This window comes from Hyla sarda, chromosome 5 (assembly GCF_029499605.1).
Source record: "Hyla sarda isolate aHylSar1 chromosome 5, aHylSar1.hap1, whole genome shotgun sequence".
Taxonomy (NCBI): domain Eukaryota; kingdom Metazoa; phylum Chordata; class Amphibia; order Anura; family Hylidae; genus Hyla; species Hyla sarda.
This window is the reverse complement of record NC_079193.1, coordinates 46,549,954-46,567,622: the sequence shown is the minus strand read 5'-3', so window position 1 is coordinate 46,567,622 and position 17,669 is coordinate 46,549,954. Positions and strand designations below refer to the sequence as shown.

General features: G+C 45.2%; 1 protein-coding gene across 1 annotated transcript in view; it reads left to right on the top strand.

The window, feature by feature from the left end:
* The first annotated feature begins 16,659 nt into the window (after positions 1 to 16,659).
* KIF5B (kinesin family member 5B) overlaps positions 16,660 to 17,669 on the top strand; it is a 94,080-nt gene continuing 93,070 nt past the window's right edge. Inside the window, exon 1 of the mRNA XM_056522959.1 lies at positions 16,660 to 16,760. Coding sequence (XP_056378934.1) covers positions 16,660 to 16,760 — 101 coding nt within the window. The remainder of the gene's footprint in view (positions 16,761 to 17,669) is intronic.

Below are 17,669 nucleotides of genomic sequence, written 5' to 3'. Positions count from 1 at the left end.
ATAGTCTGGCTGACATCTGCTTTAGCCACCGGAATTTGTTATCCTGATTCATAGCTTCCATTGTGATGCAAACACACCACATCCATTCATAAGTGCAGCTGGAGGAACAAATGCTGGTCTGCTAAATATACTGGATCTGCTCCTATAGTTTACACAATGGTATCAGAAGCTTATAGTGGGCATGATAGCTTCAGAATGGCATCATTACATCAAGAAAGTTGTTTAGAAGATACAAGTCAATGACAACTTTTTTTTTTGGAGTCCTAATATGCTCCAACGCTTGTGTTATTTAAAAGTCCAGAAACCTATTTCATGTGGCAATTATACAGTTAACTATGTGTAAATGTAAGCTGTCGGCTTCAAATTAGGTTCTAATCTACTGACACTGTTATATAGCTGTTAGGGCAAGGAGACGGATGGTACCTTTCATATATCTGTCTATGCTTCCATACTATAGAAAAATATTCAAAAGCATAGAAAAAAAAGCCCATGAAGTGCTCTTCACTCCTTCTCACATCTATGTCCCTGCTTGATTGACAGTCAGCTATAAGCCAGACTGTCAAGCAACAGGGACAAGGAGGGAGAATGAGGAGGTGTTCCAGACCTCAGCACTTCAGGGACATGGGAACTCCTTAGCATACATGCAAATGTCCAGCTCACCACTACCGCGACATCCGCGCCCGGATCCTGCACCCAGCCAATGCACACCCACAAGGAGAAGAAGAGAGTTGATCCACCGCTGAAGACATAACTGTAACACTCACGTTTCTGAAGACAGGAATCCCGGTGGATGTGGATCCGCTGGACCTGTGTGGCAGATGACTCGGACCGTACCAGGGAGCGGAGTCTAAGGTGCCACTGGTTTTCAGAGACCGCCGCAAAGCGGGATGGACTTGCTGCTGCAGGTGGCACCCAGGTTGCTACCCCTGGCACACCTCGACCACACAGGCGGCTGAGGAGATGCGAGGCACAGGAGGGATAAGGCAAATCGCAGTCTGCATAGCAGAAGGTCAGGGCAGGCGGAACAGTAGCGTAGTCAAAGCGAAGCAGGAGTTCAGTAGGCAGGTGGCAGAGGAGCAAGGTCAAGTCACAAGAGCAAGAGATCTGATACACAGCAAGGCAATACAGAGGAATGCTTTCTCAAAGGCACAAGACAACAAAGATCCGGCAGGGAACTGAGGAGGGTGGAGGAATTTATAAATGAGCCACAGGTGGATTACACTAATGAGCATACTGGCCCTTTAAATCTTAAAGTTCCGGCGAGCGCGCGCCCTAGGGGACGGGGACATGCGCGCTGGAGCAGAGAGGCAGTGGCAGTAGAAACACCCAAAGAGTGACGGACTGGGGCTCGCATGCGGGGGCGTCCCGCGATGCGAGTCCCAGCCCTATCGGCAGCAGAAGTTAAGAGAACCATGCGCTCACAGCCAGCATGTGTGGCCGGAGCACATAACGTAACAGTACCCCCCCCCCCCCCCCCTTTGGACTCTCCCTCCTTTTACGAGAGAGAAAACTCCTGAGAAGTTCACGGTCCAGGATATTCTCCTCAGGCTCCCAAGATCTCTCCTCAGGACCATAACCCTCCCAGTCGACCAAAAAAAAATGTTTACCTCTCACAGTTTTTGCAGCAAGAATCTGTTTAACCTTGCAGATGTCAGATGAGCCGGAGACAGCCGGAGCCGGATTACACGATCTCAGCGGTATTATGAATAATATTCCTTGGCCTTCATGTAATATATCACTGTCCCCCAATGTCGCCAGGTGGTAACTATTTTTAGTATTCTCGAATTGGGTCAGCGGTGCTCTTGCTGCGCAGTCGTGCGATAACATAGAGTGGTTGAATTGTGTATCACAGTCTCTATAACTATAGTTATGTGCGAACCATAATGTAATGAAGGCAGAAATCGGCTAAGTGCCGGCGCATATGTTTTCGCGCAGCTCCTCGGTTTAGTGGCTGTAACTGACTAAGTACTCGCGCACGTCCCTTTGCGCATCCGGACTGCGCATGCGCCCGTACCAAATGTTTTGGAGTCTAACAGTTAGCGCAGGATTAATGGCGCACATACGTGGACACTTCCGGCACCAATAAGGAGTTTAGAAGTATGAATGGACTCTGCTGGTTGGTCAAGAATGCTGTCAATCAAGTTAATATAGCCAGATGCATCCTGGTCAAAATTCTATTGGCCAGGAAGCGATCAATCAATAGTTTGCATGGGATTGTGACCAATCAGATGTCATGATAATACAGGAAGTGACATGTTTCAATGATGTCAGAGACAGGAGGTTATATAAACCCCTGCAAGGCTTGTTTGCACGCCATTTGCCTCTTAGCCCTTGATAAAGCCACAGCCTGTGGCGAAACGTCGGGCGGGCAATGTGTTAGATTTTTAATTGTCTCACACTATAGATTGTGGACTGCAGCCACAATCTATCTTTTCAATTCAATTAAGATAGCATGCAGTGTCATGCCAATCAATGGATTATGGATCAATATGTGTGAGGTTATTTTAATCTTGGCTCAATAAACGTTAAGTTTTATATTGGGTGGGAAATATAGGGTCTTAGTGACCGCTTTGTGGTCAAATGTTAATAATATTGGAATTACCCTCCACTCATAGGTCCCTTTTGTTGCATTAATTAATTGGAGTTAATCACTCCCCTTTGTGGACCGTCAAGCTTTTTATGCACTGATGGCTGGATTCCTGTCCAACAAACCTAATTTAGAGCACTCTAAAGCTGATGCTGCTCATGTTTTTTCACTTCAGAATCTCCCTTTCAATCAAGTTGATATAAATTCAGCTTTTAGGGATTTACAAAAAACGTATAAACAATATTATCGGTCTTGGTGGGAGATTGCTAGTCTCGAAACGTACCTTCAGCAAAAAATTGTTTACCGTGGCTTAAGAATAAATATCACTCCTAATTCACATCAAAACGAAACTGAATTCATACAAGGTTGGCAACAACTTCTAACTGAAAACTCCTTACGTATGTTACAATATTTATTGGATTTTGAGAAGGTTGCATTTACAAAAATTGGTACACAGTTGGAAACACAAATTAGTGAAATTCAAATATTTCAAACACAACCTGAGTATTCCTTATTAGAGCAAAAACGTAAGAAACACCTGGATAGCTTTCTAAGTGATATTAAAGAAAGGAAACATAGAAAATACGTACGAGACAAAAGGGATTTTGAAACAGGACAAATTTATTTAAAATCAGAACAACAAGATTTTCAGGTTAACAGATATACAGATATTTCTGATTCTGAATACTTAGGTACTGAGGATAGTGCTAACGTCCAGAGTGGCCCCAAGAGGTTTTACCCTAGATCAAGATCTAGGAGTAATAAGAGACGTCAACCTTATAGGAAAAATACGGGCACTTTTAAATCTGAGAGTACCCCTAAACCACAAGGTCATCTACAATCATGCCCACCTTATACTACTCAAGGAGGTGGTCATTCCTCCATGCCCTCACATGGATTATTACCCTCTGCTATATCCAATCCTGCAGAGGTACAAATGACCCCAATGATGCCTGGTCCTATAGCAACAACAGCTGCCCCACGGGTCCCTGGCATTCCAACAATCACCCATATGGGAGGATTATTACAGAATCCCCCACATCCTTTTTTAGAACCAGGGGTCCAATTGAGGGATCGCGACAAATGGGGATACAATCCAATTCCCAGACAATAACTGATCCTACCAGTGACCAATTGCAAATTTGCAACCTGTCATCCCTAGTTTTGAATGAACATCATTTGTTTGTATTACAAAAGGGGTTATCCTTTACTCCTACACCACCTTGTAACATTTTCACTTGGACTAAAGATATAAATTTATTTGGCAGAAAGCTTGCCTTACATAAATTTCACAAAAACCTCGCTACTAATCCTGCTGTGAACAGACAACAAGATCAGCAAGTTGTTACTATGCTAGAACAGCTAGAAGAAGAAAGTGAGACATTTAAATATCTCTTCAATCCATCGCCAACAATAGCTACTTTTTACGCCCTTCCCAAGGTGCACAAACGGAGTTCCCCTATCCCTGGCAGACCCATTGTTTCAGGGTGTGATAATATCACACAAAACATTAGTCACTATGTAGACCAGTTCTTGGCCCCTTTTGTTTCATCCCTCCCGTCCTTTATTAAGGATACCAAGGATACTGTGAAGAAACTACAGGAGATCACATTCCCTCCGGGTACTCTCATAGCCAGTTTGGATGTGGAATCTCTCTATACAAACATCCAACATGAACAGGGACTCAATGCTGTACAATACTTTCCAATTACTAAAGGCATTCAGTACACAGCACACAATCAATTCATTTTGACCCTTTTACGCTTTCTACTTACTCACAATTTTTTTCTTTTCGATAGGCACTTTTATTTTCAGTTGAAGGGCACTGCTATGGGCACTCCTTGTGCACCGAATTATTCTAATTTATTCTTAGGGTGGTGGGAAGACACTCACGTTTTCTCTGACACTTTTCAAGAATTTAATTCTCACATTTTATTTTGGGGTCGTTATATAGATGATATATTGATTTTTTGGGACAGCACCACACAATTATTTCAATCCTTTGTTCAAGCACTTAACACTAATCACATTAATATGCACTTTACCTCTGAAATTCACGATAAATTTCTTCACTTTCTTGACCTTACTATCACTATTGATTCACTTGGTCACATTCACACCTCTATATATCGTAAACCCACGTCAACCAATAGTTTTCTTAATTGGAAGAGTTATCACCCTGTACCATTGAAGAGAGGTATCCCAATCAGTCAATATCTACGTGCCAAAAGGAATTGCTCTGATCCTCTTAAATTTCAAGAAGAATGTGATCTCCTGTATAGACGCTTCACAAATAGAGGATATCCCAAGAAAATCCTCCACAAGGTTTTTGCCAGAGCTAGGGCAACTCCAAGATCTGAATTATTACGTGATCACAATTCGGCTAAAGACAATAGTGGCCAAAAGATCATTAGGTGCATCGGAACTTTTGATCAACACAATCATAAAATTATGAACATATTAAGGAAATATTGGTCTATATTACAGGTGGACAATGACCTTAGGGAGGTGATCTCTACTCACCCCTCCATAACTTATCGTAGAGGACCTAACATTCAAAATCAAATAGTTAGGAGTTTTTATGCAGAGGAGTCTGCATCCAGTTGGTTGAAATCATCAATCCAAGGATCACACCCATGTGGACGGTGCAATTTTAGCAAATACATGCCACGTACAAAAGAATTCTCTAATCCGATTGATAATCGGAAATATCATATTAGGGATTTCATTACCTGTCAGACGATGGGAGTAGTGTACTTAGCCACATGCAACTGTCCTAAGGTTTATGTAGGAAAGACAGTTCAACAATTGCGTAGGCGCATTTCAAAACATATAAGTACTATTAACACCTATCAAGATACGCCGATTGCGAGGCATATGAGGACTGTACACAATGATGCTCCTTTTGAATTAAGTTTTTGTGGCATTACTCAGTGTAAACTGGGTCCGAGACGTGGCAATCTCAACACCAGACTGCTTCAAGAAGAAGCCCGATGGATTTGGAGATTAAAATCCCAAAGTCCAAATGGACTCAATGAAGGCTTTACCTATGCAGCCTTCTTGTAGGATAGGAATCACTGATTACAATTGATACTATACAGAAGAGCCATTACGAGCCTTTTAATAGTAATAAAAATTCTGATTTAATTTACACTCCTTAACTCATGACGACTATAGTAATTTAGATTAAATTTTTGTTTGATGATATGAACTAGTTATGACCAAACCCATGCAGAACATGACGATTAATAGTCACTTTCTTACTATCGATTACACGATCTCAGCGGTATTATGAATAATATTCCTTGGCCTTCATGTAATATATCACTGTCCCCCAATGTCGCCAGGTGGTAACTATTTTTAGTATTCTCGAATTGGGTTAGCGGTGCTCTTGCTGCGCAGTCGTGCGATAACATAGAGTGGTTGAATTGTGTATCACAGTCTCTATAAATATAGTTATATGCGAACCATAATGTAATGAAGGCAGAAATCGGCTAAGTGCCGGCGCAAATGTTTTCGCGCAGCTCCTCGGTTTAGTGGCTGTAACTAACTAAGTACTCGCGCACGTCCCTTTGCGCATCCGGACTGTGCATGCGCCCGTACCGGATGTTTGGGAGTCTATCAGTTAGCGCAGGATTAATGGCGCACATACGTGGACACTTCCGGCACCAATAAGGAGTTTAGAAGTATGAATGGACTCTGCTGGTTGGTCAAGAATGCTGTCAATCAAGTTAATATAGCCAGATGCATCCTGGTCAAAATTCTATTGGCCAGGAAGCGATCAATCAATAGTTTGCATGGGATTGTGACCAATCAGATGTCATGATAATACAGGAAGTGACATGTTTCAATGATGTCAGAGACAGGAGGTTATATAAACCCCTGCAAGGCTTGTTTGCATGCCATTTGCCTCTTAGCCCTTGATAAAGCCACAGCCTGTGGCGAAACGTCGGGCGGGCGGGCAATGTGTTAGATTTTTAATTGTCTCACACTATAGATTGTGGACTGCAGCCACAATCTATCTTTTCAATTCAATTAAGATAGCATGCAGTGTCATGCCAATCAATGGATTATGGATCAATATGTGTGAGGTTATTTTAATCTTGGCTCAATAAACGTTAAGTTTTATATTGGGTGGGAAATATAGGGTCTTAGTGACCGCTTTGCGGTCAAATGTTAATAATAAGGAGACAGGTGTGGGGACAAGATTCTTCTGAGGGAACCAGTTTATGACAAGAGGCTTGAGGAGAGAGACGTGGAAGGAATTGGGAATACGTAAAGTAGCAGGTAGACGGAGTTTGTAGGAGACAGGATTGATCTTTTGTAGTATCTGGAAGGGACCAAGGAAGCGGGGTCCGAGCTTGTAACAGGGGATCTTGAAGCGGATGTACTTGGATGAAAGCCACACTATGTCACCAGGAGAGAAGGATGGAGGAGGTCTACTAACTTTATTCGCTTGCACCTTCATGCGTGAAGAAGCTTGGGACAACAACTGTCGGGTCTGTTGCCAGATGGTGGAGATGTCATGGACAAGCTCATCAACAGCAGGCACCGGAGGAGACTGGGAGAGGAAGAGGAGAACAGAGATGGAGTCTGTAGACAACAAAAAAGGGGGACGACCTCGTGGACTCGGAATCCTTATGATTATATGAGAATTAAGCCCATGGGAGAAGGTCGAACCAATCATCTTGGCGAGCTGAAACAAAATGCCGAAGATAAGTCTCAAGTATTTGATTAACCTTCTCCACCTGACCGTTGGACTGAGGGTGGTAGGCCTAGGAGAAGTCCAGATTGATGTCCAGACGGTTACAAAGGGCTCGCCAGAACTTAGAGACAAACTGCACACCTCGATCAGAAACAATATGCTGAGGAAGGCCATGTAAATGAAAGACATGCAACAAGCAGTACTTCTCCAGCTGCAGGGCAGAAGGAACACCTGGTAGAGGAATTAAATGAGCCATCTTGGAAAACCGATCTACAATGACACAGATGACAGTGTTTTTATGAGAAGTTGGCAAATCAGTGATGAAATCCATAGTGATATGGGACCAGGGAGTCTCTGGAATGGATAAAGGCTGTAAGAGTCCTGCAGGTCTTTGTCGAGGAGTTTTGTCACGGACACATGTTACACAGGACCGAACAAAATCAGAAACATCACGTACAAGATGGGGCCACCAGTAGTGCCGGGAAATAAGAAGTAGAGTCTTACGTATTCCAGGATGTCCTGCTGTCAAGGAAGAATGACCCCATCTCAGGACCTTGCGGCTCTATCTGGTGGGCACAAAGGATTTTCCCGGAGGAACTTGCTGAATCTCGGCTGGAGCGACAGGAATCAAACGGTCAGGAGGAATAATATGCATGGGCGTGGAGTCAAAACCAATAACATCAGAGGACCTGGAGAGACCAACAGCCCTGATGTTCTTGTCTGCTGGACGGAAGTGAATGAAGAAGTTGAAACTAGAAAAGAACAGTGACCATCTTGCCTGGCGGGGGTTCAAATGCTGAGCAGACTGAAGGTATAGAAGATTCTTATGATCTGAGTAGATGCTGACCGGATGAGAAGAACCTTTCAATAAATGTCGCCATTCCTCCAAAGCTAGCTTGATAGCGAGGAGTTCACGATCTCCAATGGAGTAATTCCTCTCAGCAGGAGAGAATGTCTTGGAGAAGAACCCACAAGTTACACTCTTGCCCTTGGCATTTTTCTGAGTGAGAACGGCACTCTCTCCAATAGATGAGGCATCAACCTCCAAAGCAAAGGGCCTCTCCGGAGCAGGTCTTGTAAGCACGGGAACAGAGGCAAAAGCAGACTTTAAACAGGAGAAGGCCTCTTCAGCCTCTTTAGGATTAGATGCCTTTTTAGTGACAGCAACAATAGGAGCAACCAAGGATGAAAAATGTTGGATAAACTGACGAAAATAGTTAGCAAACCCCAGAAAGCGTTGAACAGCACGTAGGCCCGAGGGACGAGGCCAATAAAATACTGCAGACAACTTATCTGGATCCATCTGCAGGCCCTGGTGAGAGACAATGTAGCCAAGAAACGGAAGACTAGATTTCTCGAACAGGCATTTCTCCAGTTTGGCGTAGAGATGATTCTTCCGAAGTCACTGAAGAACCAGATGAACATGAGTACAATGCTCCTCTAGGTTGGAAGAGAAGATCAGGATGTAATCTAGGTATACGACAACACAGGTGTAGAGAAGATCACGGAAGATATCATTGACGAACTCTTGAAAAATGGCTGGAGCATTGCAGAGACCAAAAGGCATTACAAGAAACTCAAAATGTCCGTCACAAGTATTGAAGGCCCTTTTCCATTCATCTCCCTTGTGGATACGAATGAGGTTATACGCACTGTGCAAGTCCAGCTTGTTAAGTCCCCTCTAATCAATGCATGGACAGAGTGAGCCATCCTTCTTCCCTACAAAGAAGAAACCTGCTCCTGCAGGAGAAGAGGACTTACGGATAAATCCCTTTTGGAGATTCTCCTGGATATACTCAGCCATGGCTTTGGTCTCAGGAACTGATAGAGGATATATCCTCCCACGAGAAGGAGTGGTACCAGGCAGAAGTTCAATAGGGCAGTCGTAAGGACGATGTGGAGGCAGAGACTCAGCCTGTTTCTTGCAGAAAATGTCAGAGGAATCTTGGTAAGGTGGTGGCAGGCCAACTTTACACAGAACAGGTTGGAGGCAAAAATTTTGACTGAATTGTCCTCAGCAAATTATTTCTCCAGTTCTCCAATCCAGTTGCGGGGAATGGCGTTGCAGCCAAGGAAGACCAAAAAGAATCTCAGAAGTACAGTGTGGCAGAACATAGAATTCAATCTTTTCTTTATGCGATACTCCCCACTTGCATGATGAGAGATTCAGTACGGAAGTGAACCTTACAGTCCAGATTTTGTCCATTAATAGAGGAGATGAAAAAGGGCTTGGCAAGCCGAGTAAGGGGAAGATGGTACTTGTGGACTAAAGCCGCATCAATAAAGTCACCTGCTGATCCAGAATCCAAAAATGCTGTAGCGCTGAAGGAAGACTTGGCTGAAGCAAAGACTTGTGCAGGAATAGTTAAGCGTGGAGAGGTAGTATTCACACCCAGGGACGCCTCTCCCACGTACCCTAGGTGCGGGCGAACTGTGCAGTCCTTGAGAAAGTTCTCCGGGCTAGCACAATACAAACACAAATTCTCATTGCGTCGTCGCGACCTCTCCTGTTGCGTAAGACGAGAACGATCTCCTTGTATAACCTCTTCGCCAAGAGGCGCAAGAAAGTGAAGAGGTGGACATTGAAACACGGGTGTTAGGCGGGCAGATTCCCTCTCCAAGCGCAATTCCTCCTGTCTCTTGGCATAACGCACATCAATGCATGTGGCCAAGTGGATAAGTTCTGTCAAAGAACATGGAAGATCACGTGCTGCAAGGGCATCTTTAATCCTGCTTGACAGTCCTTTTTTGAATGTGGCACACAAGGCCTCATCATTCCAGGCAAGTTCAGAGGCTAGAATGCGGAATTGAACTGCGTAGTCACCAATGGTAGAATTCCCTTGACAGAGGTTAAACAATGCTGTATCAGCTGAAGAGGCACATGCGGAATCCTGCCAAGAATGCAGACAAATTGGAGGATACTGAATCACCACGGTCCCAAAGGTGTGTAGCCCAAGCCAGGGCTTTTCCGGACAGTGGACTAATAACAAAGGCCACCTTACTACGTTCCATTGGAAACAGTTCAGACATGAGCTCCAAGTGCGTGGAGCACTGTGTAACAAAGCCTCTGCATGACTTGGAATCCCCATCATACTTGGAAGGCAAAGGCAGGCGCAGCTGGGAGCCAGAAGACACTGCAGGAGCTGGAGGTGGGAGTGGACCAGATTGTGGTACCTGCTGCTGTTGCAAGGCCAAAAGCTGTTGCATCATGGCTGAAAGTTGAGAAAATTGCTGCGCCTGTCGCGCCAACTGCTGCGACTGACGTACCACAACGGAGGGAAGATCCGCGACTTCAGGCAGGGGTACCTCAGCGGGATTCATGGCCGGTTCTTACTGTAACACTCACGTTTCTGAAGACAGGAACCCCGGTGGAAACCCTGTGTGGCAGATGACTTCTGATGTTTTCACCAGAGCCTGCCACAAAGCGGGATGTACTTGCTGCAGCACTTGGCACGCAGGTCGCTACCCCTGACATGGCTCGACCACACAGGCGGCTGAGGAGATGCGAGGCACAGGAGGGATAAGGCAACTTGTAGTCTGGATAGCAGAAGGTCAGGGCAGGAGGCACAATAGTGTAGTCAAAGCGAAGCAAGAGTTCAGTAGGCAGGCGGCAGAGGTGCAAGATCAAGTCACAAGAGCAAGAGATCTGATACACGGCAAGGCAATACTGAGGAACGCTTTCTCAAAGGCACAAGGCAACAAAGATCCGGCAGGGAACTGAGGAGGGTGGAGGAATTTATAAATGAGCCACAGGTGGATTACACTAATGAGCGTACTGGCCCTTTAAATCTTAAAGCTCCATCACGCGCGCCCTAGGGGACGGGAACACCCGCGCCGGAGCAGAGAGGCAGAGGCAGGAGAAACACCCGGAGAGTGACGGACTGGGGCTCGCATGCGGGCGCGTCGCGCGATGCGAGTCCTTGCCCCGTCAGCAGCAGAAGGTAAGGGGACCATGCGCTTACGGCAAGCGTGTGTGGCCGGAGCGCATAATGTAACAATAACAAAGCTCTATTGTAGAAAAATGGGCAGATAAAACACACAGGTATAGACACACCTGGAGAAAAATCTGAAACGTTCCCGGCACATGCGCACCATTCATCAGTGATGTCACTCCTTCCACAGATGCCGTCTTTTAAACCCTTAGTTCAAGGAGGAGGGCTTACAAACTCCAATACAAAAGGTGGCATCGGGAGGCAAGTGTTACAAATATATGCACGATAATAAAGTTATAACATAAGCATGTATAAAATAACACAGGAGCTATCAAAACCGGCTACATATCACCAAAGAAGGGAATAAGGAAAACTTAAAAGCCCTAAACTATTGGCAAATACACATAATATATCATATATAATGTGTCAAACCTTTAATATTAACAATTAAAAGTTCCTTAGCATAGAATAAGGTTTAATAGAGAAAGAACAGCTAACCTCTTGGCTGCCTTCATTACAACATGCATGCCCAACGTGAACTGCCAATATGCCTAACGATCAAATAATTTCGTTTAACGCATCCCTTTTGTGGCCCCATCTGAACACGCTCTATGGCATAAATAAAAAATTGCAAACTTCCTGCGTATACGTCCCTAAAATGAGGCGGAGTGAGGAGGTGTTCCAGACCTTAGCACTTCAGGGGCATGGGGACTCCTCTTTGACACTTGGCATCCAAGAATAAAAGCATGTTTCTATGTCATGGAAGCACAAGCAGGTATATGAAAGGTGCCATGTGTCTCCTTGCACTTACAGCTTCCATTACGTCCTAAACAAACAACAAAAAACCTGGTCTCAAATGGCTGGAGGTGCTCAACCCCAGATGCGGTTGTGCATTTATACTGGGGGAGCAGATCCTGCCCTTGTAGTCCGTTGCTAAGGGCGATCCACAGCATAAAAATGCATCCAATGGAGGATGCCTGCAGCGGACTACAAGTGCCACAATAGAATCCTACACCAGATAAACGGTGTGGATGTGTAACAATTAGAATACAATACAGGAATATGGGTGCACTACTGTGGTAGATGTAAACAATGACATTGGCTATCCCTCAACACTGATGTTAAAATTGAGACATTCGCCAGTGTATCCTTATATGAAGGACACACCAGAGCCCGCACACCAACGCTCAAGATGGTGCGGGACCTACGCTAATCCTACCTGTGCTTGATAAGCAAAACAGGGGCCAGTGGGCAATTACGGCAGCATTAGGTCGACTCACAACTTCCTCCCAGATACCCTCCAGCGTGACTGAACACACATGCAATGGGAGGAGGGAGGCAAGCTGCAAGCCCCACCTGAGTTGGCTCATATGGGTGCCTGGCCTCACAGGTGCTACCTTAATGCTGCCTTGAAGATATTCAAGGCGCATTTATTTTGGAGTTTATAAACCTCCAAGTATACGCCAAGTTTTGCTTATCAAGCACAGGTAGGATTAGCGTAGGTCCCGCACCATCTTGAGAAACCTTGGCGTTGGTGTGCGGGCTCTGGTGTGTCCTTCATATAAGGATACACTGGCGAATGTCTCAATTTTAACATCAGTGTTGAGGGATAGCCAATGTCATTGTTTACATCTACCACAGTAGTGCACCCATATTCCTGTATTGTATCCATTATGTCCTAACCAGCTAATGGGGTTTATCTGCCCCTGTGAACTGGTAGGACAGACGGCATGTTAATGGAGTCAAGCAAGTAAAATAGTAATTAACCACTAATTTTATTTCAGGCCAGAAGACTCCATTATGCTTTACATCTTTCTTTTTACTCTCAGCAGCAAATAGTTAAACATATAACAGAAAAAATTAACATAAATATTCAAATGAAGGTATTATGAACAACCAATAGCATGCAACCTAGGTGATAAAAGGCCTCTGTAATGATGTGACTTCCTTCTTTCTTGCTGCTCCCGCAGAAGATAAGTAGTATCTTTACTCTAGTGATATATTTATTGGAATTACTAATTATTTAATAGTTCTTTCTTATTACATTCATTACTATTGTCATTCTTTACTCAATGATTTATTTAATTTACCTTTTCTTTGTGTTGTGGCAACCACACAGCTTTCTGGAGCTCCTTTTCCCTCAGTCAGTTATATTGTCTTTTATACATTTCCCTCCCCCGCCCCCTCCCTCATTGTTGCTGGGCAGAATATGTGTTTTCTAACACATGCCACCATCATTCCCCCGTTCATTTGATTTCACCTCACGCCATCCCGCTCGTACAGTGCTGGTAGTACAGCTTCGCGCTCCTTCTCCCATAGACGCATCCTGTCAGTCAGCTCACCATCGGCGACGTGTCTACATCACGCTCCCTGGTCTGACCACTTCAGTCACAAGACACCTCTTGGCTGCCTTCATTACAACAGGTTCAGTATCATTCTAATTAATTGTATTACACGGGAAATTAATGTATACATATATTCATTATTACTTCACTCTTATAAATTCATTATTAATCTATTAATTCTCTATTAATTCATTATTTATTTATTTTAATTATTAATTCATTTCATTATACTAATTCATCCCTTTATTATTTGTCCCTAATTGTTATATTAATTCCCCATTAAATATTACTAATGAATTATTAACTTTAAATTTATTTATTAATTCATATATTTAAACATTATTATATATATATATATATATATATATATATCCATATATTCTTTCCTTCGTGTTATATATATAGAGTAGTTAGGAGTAGCCGTATTAGTCCAGTGATGCAAAAAGCAAAATCTTCGGTAGTTGCAGTATCTTGTAATACCTTTTTTATTGGACTAACAAGATTTTGTAGAGACAAGATTTCGGAATTCCTCCCTTTATCAAGTTATAAGCATTTCTGAGCTCACAAGGAGAAAACACACATTCTATTGATAGAACTATTTTTTAGATGCAGAATCTGAGAACCTGGTTCTATTAGATGGGTCAGGAACTCCTTTTTTCGACAAACATCTCAGATTCGGTGAGTGGGTCCCCCACCCTATAATATCTTAATTTATAACTCTATGGCTTAAAAAGCAATTGGACAGGAAGGCTAGAAACAAGCTTTGTTCCGAATGCCCCAGACCCACCTTGCCTCAGAAAATGGCAGAAACTCCTGAATTGGTGTTACGCCGAGCGCTCCGGGTCCCTGCTCCTCCCCGGAGCGCTCACGGCGTCTCTCTCTCTGCAGCGCCCCGGTCAGACCCGCTGACCGGGAGCGCTGCACTGACATTGCCGGCGGGGATGCGATTCGCACAGCGGGACGCGCCCGCTCGCGAATCGCATCCCAAGTCACTTACCCGTCCCGGTCCCCGGCTGTCATGTGCTGGCGCGCGCGGCTCCGCTCTCTAGGGCGCGCGCGCCAGCTCTCTAAGATTTAAAGGGCCACTGCACCAATGATTGGTGCTTGGCCCAATCAGCCTAATTAGCTTCCACCTGTTCCCTGGCTATGATACCTCACTTCCCCTGCACTCCCTTGCCGGATCTTGTTGCCTTGTGCCAGTGAAAGCGTTTAGTGTTGTCCAAAGCCTGTGTTCCAGATCTTCTGCTATCCACATTGACTACGAACCTTGCCGCCTGCCCCGACCTTCTGCTACGTCTGACCTTGTCTCTGCCTAGTCCTTCTGTCCCACGCCTTCTCAGCAGTCAGCGAGGTTGAGCCGTTGCCAGTGGATATGACCTGGTTGCTACCGCCGCAGCAAGACCATCCCGCTTTGCGACGGGCTCTGGTGAATACCAGTAGCATCTTAGAACCGGTCCACCGACACGGTCCACACCAATCCCTCGCTGACACAGAGGATCCACATTCAGCTAGCCGAATCGTGACAGTAGATCCGGCCATGGATCCCGCTGAGGTGCCGCTGCCAAGTCTCGCTGACCTTCCCACGGTGGTCGCCCAGCAATTGCAGCAAATTGCCCAACAAGGACAGCAGCTGTCGCAGCTGACCGCCACGTTACAGCAACTTCTGCCACTGCTACAACAGCGACCATCTCCTCCGCCAGCTCCTGCACCTCCTCCGCAGCGAGTGGCCGCTCCTAGCCTCCGCTTGTCCCTGCCGGACAAGTTTGATGGGGACTCCCGACTCTGCCGTGGATTCTTATCTCAATGTTCCCTGCATATGGAGATGTTGTCGGACCAATTTCCTTCAGAACGGTCTAAGGTGGCGTTCGTAGTGAGTCTTCTATCTGGAAAGGCTTTGTCTTGGGCCACACCGCTCTGGGACCGCAATGATCCTGCCACAGCCACAGTCCAGTCCTTCTTCGCTGAAGTCCGTAGTGTCTTCGAGGAACCAGCCCGAGCTTCTTCTGCCGAGACTGCTCTGCTGAACCTGGTCCAGGGTAATTCTTCAGTAGGCGAGTACGCCATACAATTTCGTACTCTCGCTTCCGAATTATCTTGGAATAACGAGGCTCTCTGCGCGACCTTTAAAAAAGGCCTATCCAGTAACATCAAGGATGTGCTGGCCGCACAAGAGATTCCTGCCAACCTGCAAGAACTTATCCATTTGGCCACCCGCATTGACATGCGTTTTTCTGAAAGACACCAGGAGCTCCGCCAGGAAAAAGACCTAGATCTCTGGGCACCTCTCCCACAGTATCCTTTGCAATCTACTCCTGTGCCTCCCGCCGAGGAGGCTATGCAAGTGGATCGGTCTCGCCTGACCCAGGAAGAGAGGACTCGCCATAGGGAAGAAAATCTTTGTCCAGTACCGAACATTTCTTGGTGGATTGCCCTATTCGTCCTCCACGTCTGGGAAACGCACGCACGCACCCAGCTCACGTGGGTGTGGCGTCTCTTGGTACGAAGTCTGCTTCTCCACGTCTCACGGTGCCCGTGCGGATTTCTCCTTCTGCCAACTCCTCCCTCTCAGCCGTGGCCTGCTTGGACTCTGGTGCCTCTGGAAATTTTATTCTGGACTCTTTGGTGAATAAGTTCTGCATCCCGGTGACCCGTCTCGTCAAGTCGCTCTACATTTCCTCGGTCAACGGAGTTAAATTGGATTGCACCATCCCGCTTTGCGGCGGACTCTGGTGAATACCAGTAGCATCTTAGAACCGGTCCACCGACACGGTCCACGCCAATCCCTCGCTGACACAGAGGATCCACATCCAGCTAGCCGAATCGTGACAATTGGATCAAACCTTGGTTAAATTCCTATCCAAATCGGGTAAGAACCCCAAAAAAGGGGTGGATTGGTCTTTCTGAACGATCAGAGATAGATTATTGAATGTTTTAGGTCCATTGACCAGAAATTTGGACCTTTCAGAAACTGCCTCTAATTCTGGAGAACCTGTTGACATTCCAACTCTGAAAGGTTGGGCCCAAAGGGCAGTCTGCCTTTTGGGCAATACCAACGCAACTATTTGCGCAGAAAGGAAGAGATCAATCCTTATGCGTTTGGATCCACAACTGATCCATTTAGCAAATTCAAAAATTCCTCCTCCATCTGATGGCTCTCTCTTTGAAGATTGCTTTGTGAAGGAAATCAACAAGTATGTGGGGCAATTTTCTACTCTGGAAAAGTTAAAACTTCTTTAAAAGCGTCTTCCAAGGACGTGTTTTTGGCAGGACTGGGAAACGATGTGGCCGGTTCCCTAGCCGCCAACCCCAGGAAGGACAATATTACCAAGGCCCTTCCCGTGCAGACCGGTTTCCACTCCCATCTGCATCGTATACACCAACTCCATTCTTCCCCAATAGAGGACGCCCATGGAGGGCCAGTGGACAGAGGAACTTCTCAAGATCCCAACCTTCTACAGGTAAGCAGACTTCCTCTTCATATTTCTCCCCACCTTCCATTAGGAGGTTGAATAACCCATTTTATCCACGTTTGGGCTTTGATCACGACAGATGCATGGATTCTGAACACTGTAGCGGGCTACCAAATAGACTTTATATTTCCTCCAGTACAAACACAACAGCCTCATCCTATAATTTTCTCAGATGCAGACTGAGAATTATTGAAATCAGAAATCAAATAACTATGTTACAAATTCACTGTTATAAAAATCCATTGGCAAACTCAAGGTTTTCTGAGCAACATTTTTCTGGTCAAAAAGAAAGACGGCGGTCACCGACTGGTCATAAACCTCAGATCTCTCAACGATTTTGTTGTTTATCGCCACTTCAAGATGGAGGGCATTCATTTAGTGAGAGATTTACTGATACAACATGATTGGCTTGCCAAGGTACACCTCAAAGACGCATACCTCACGGTGCCTCTTCACCCCCTATCTCAACCATACCTTCAGTTTGTATGGGAAAATTTAAGATTTCAATTCTCAAGTCTACTGTTTGGCCTTTCATCAGCATCCTGGTGCCTCACAAAGCTATTAAAACCAGTTGTAGTGATGCTCAGATCCAGAGGAGTTCGTCTAATTATATACCTAGATGACATCCTC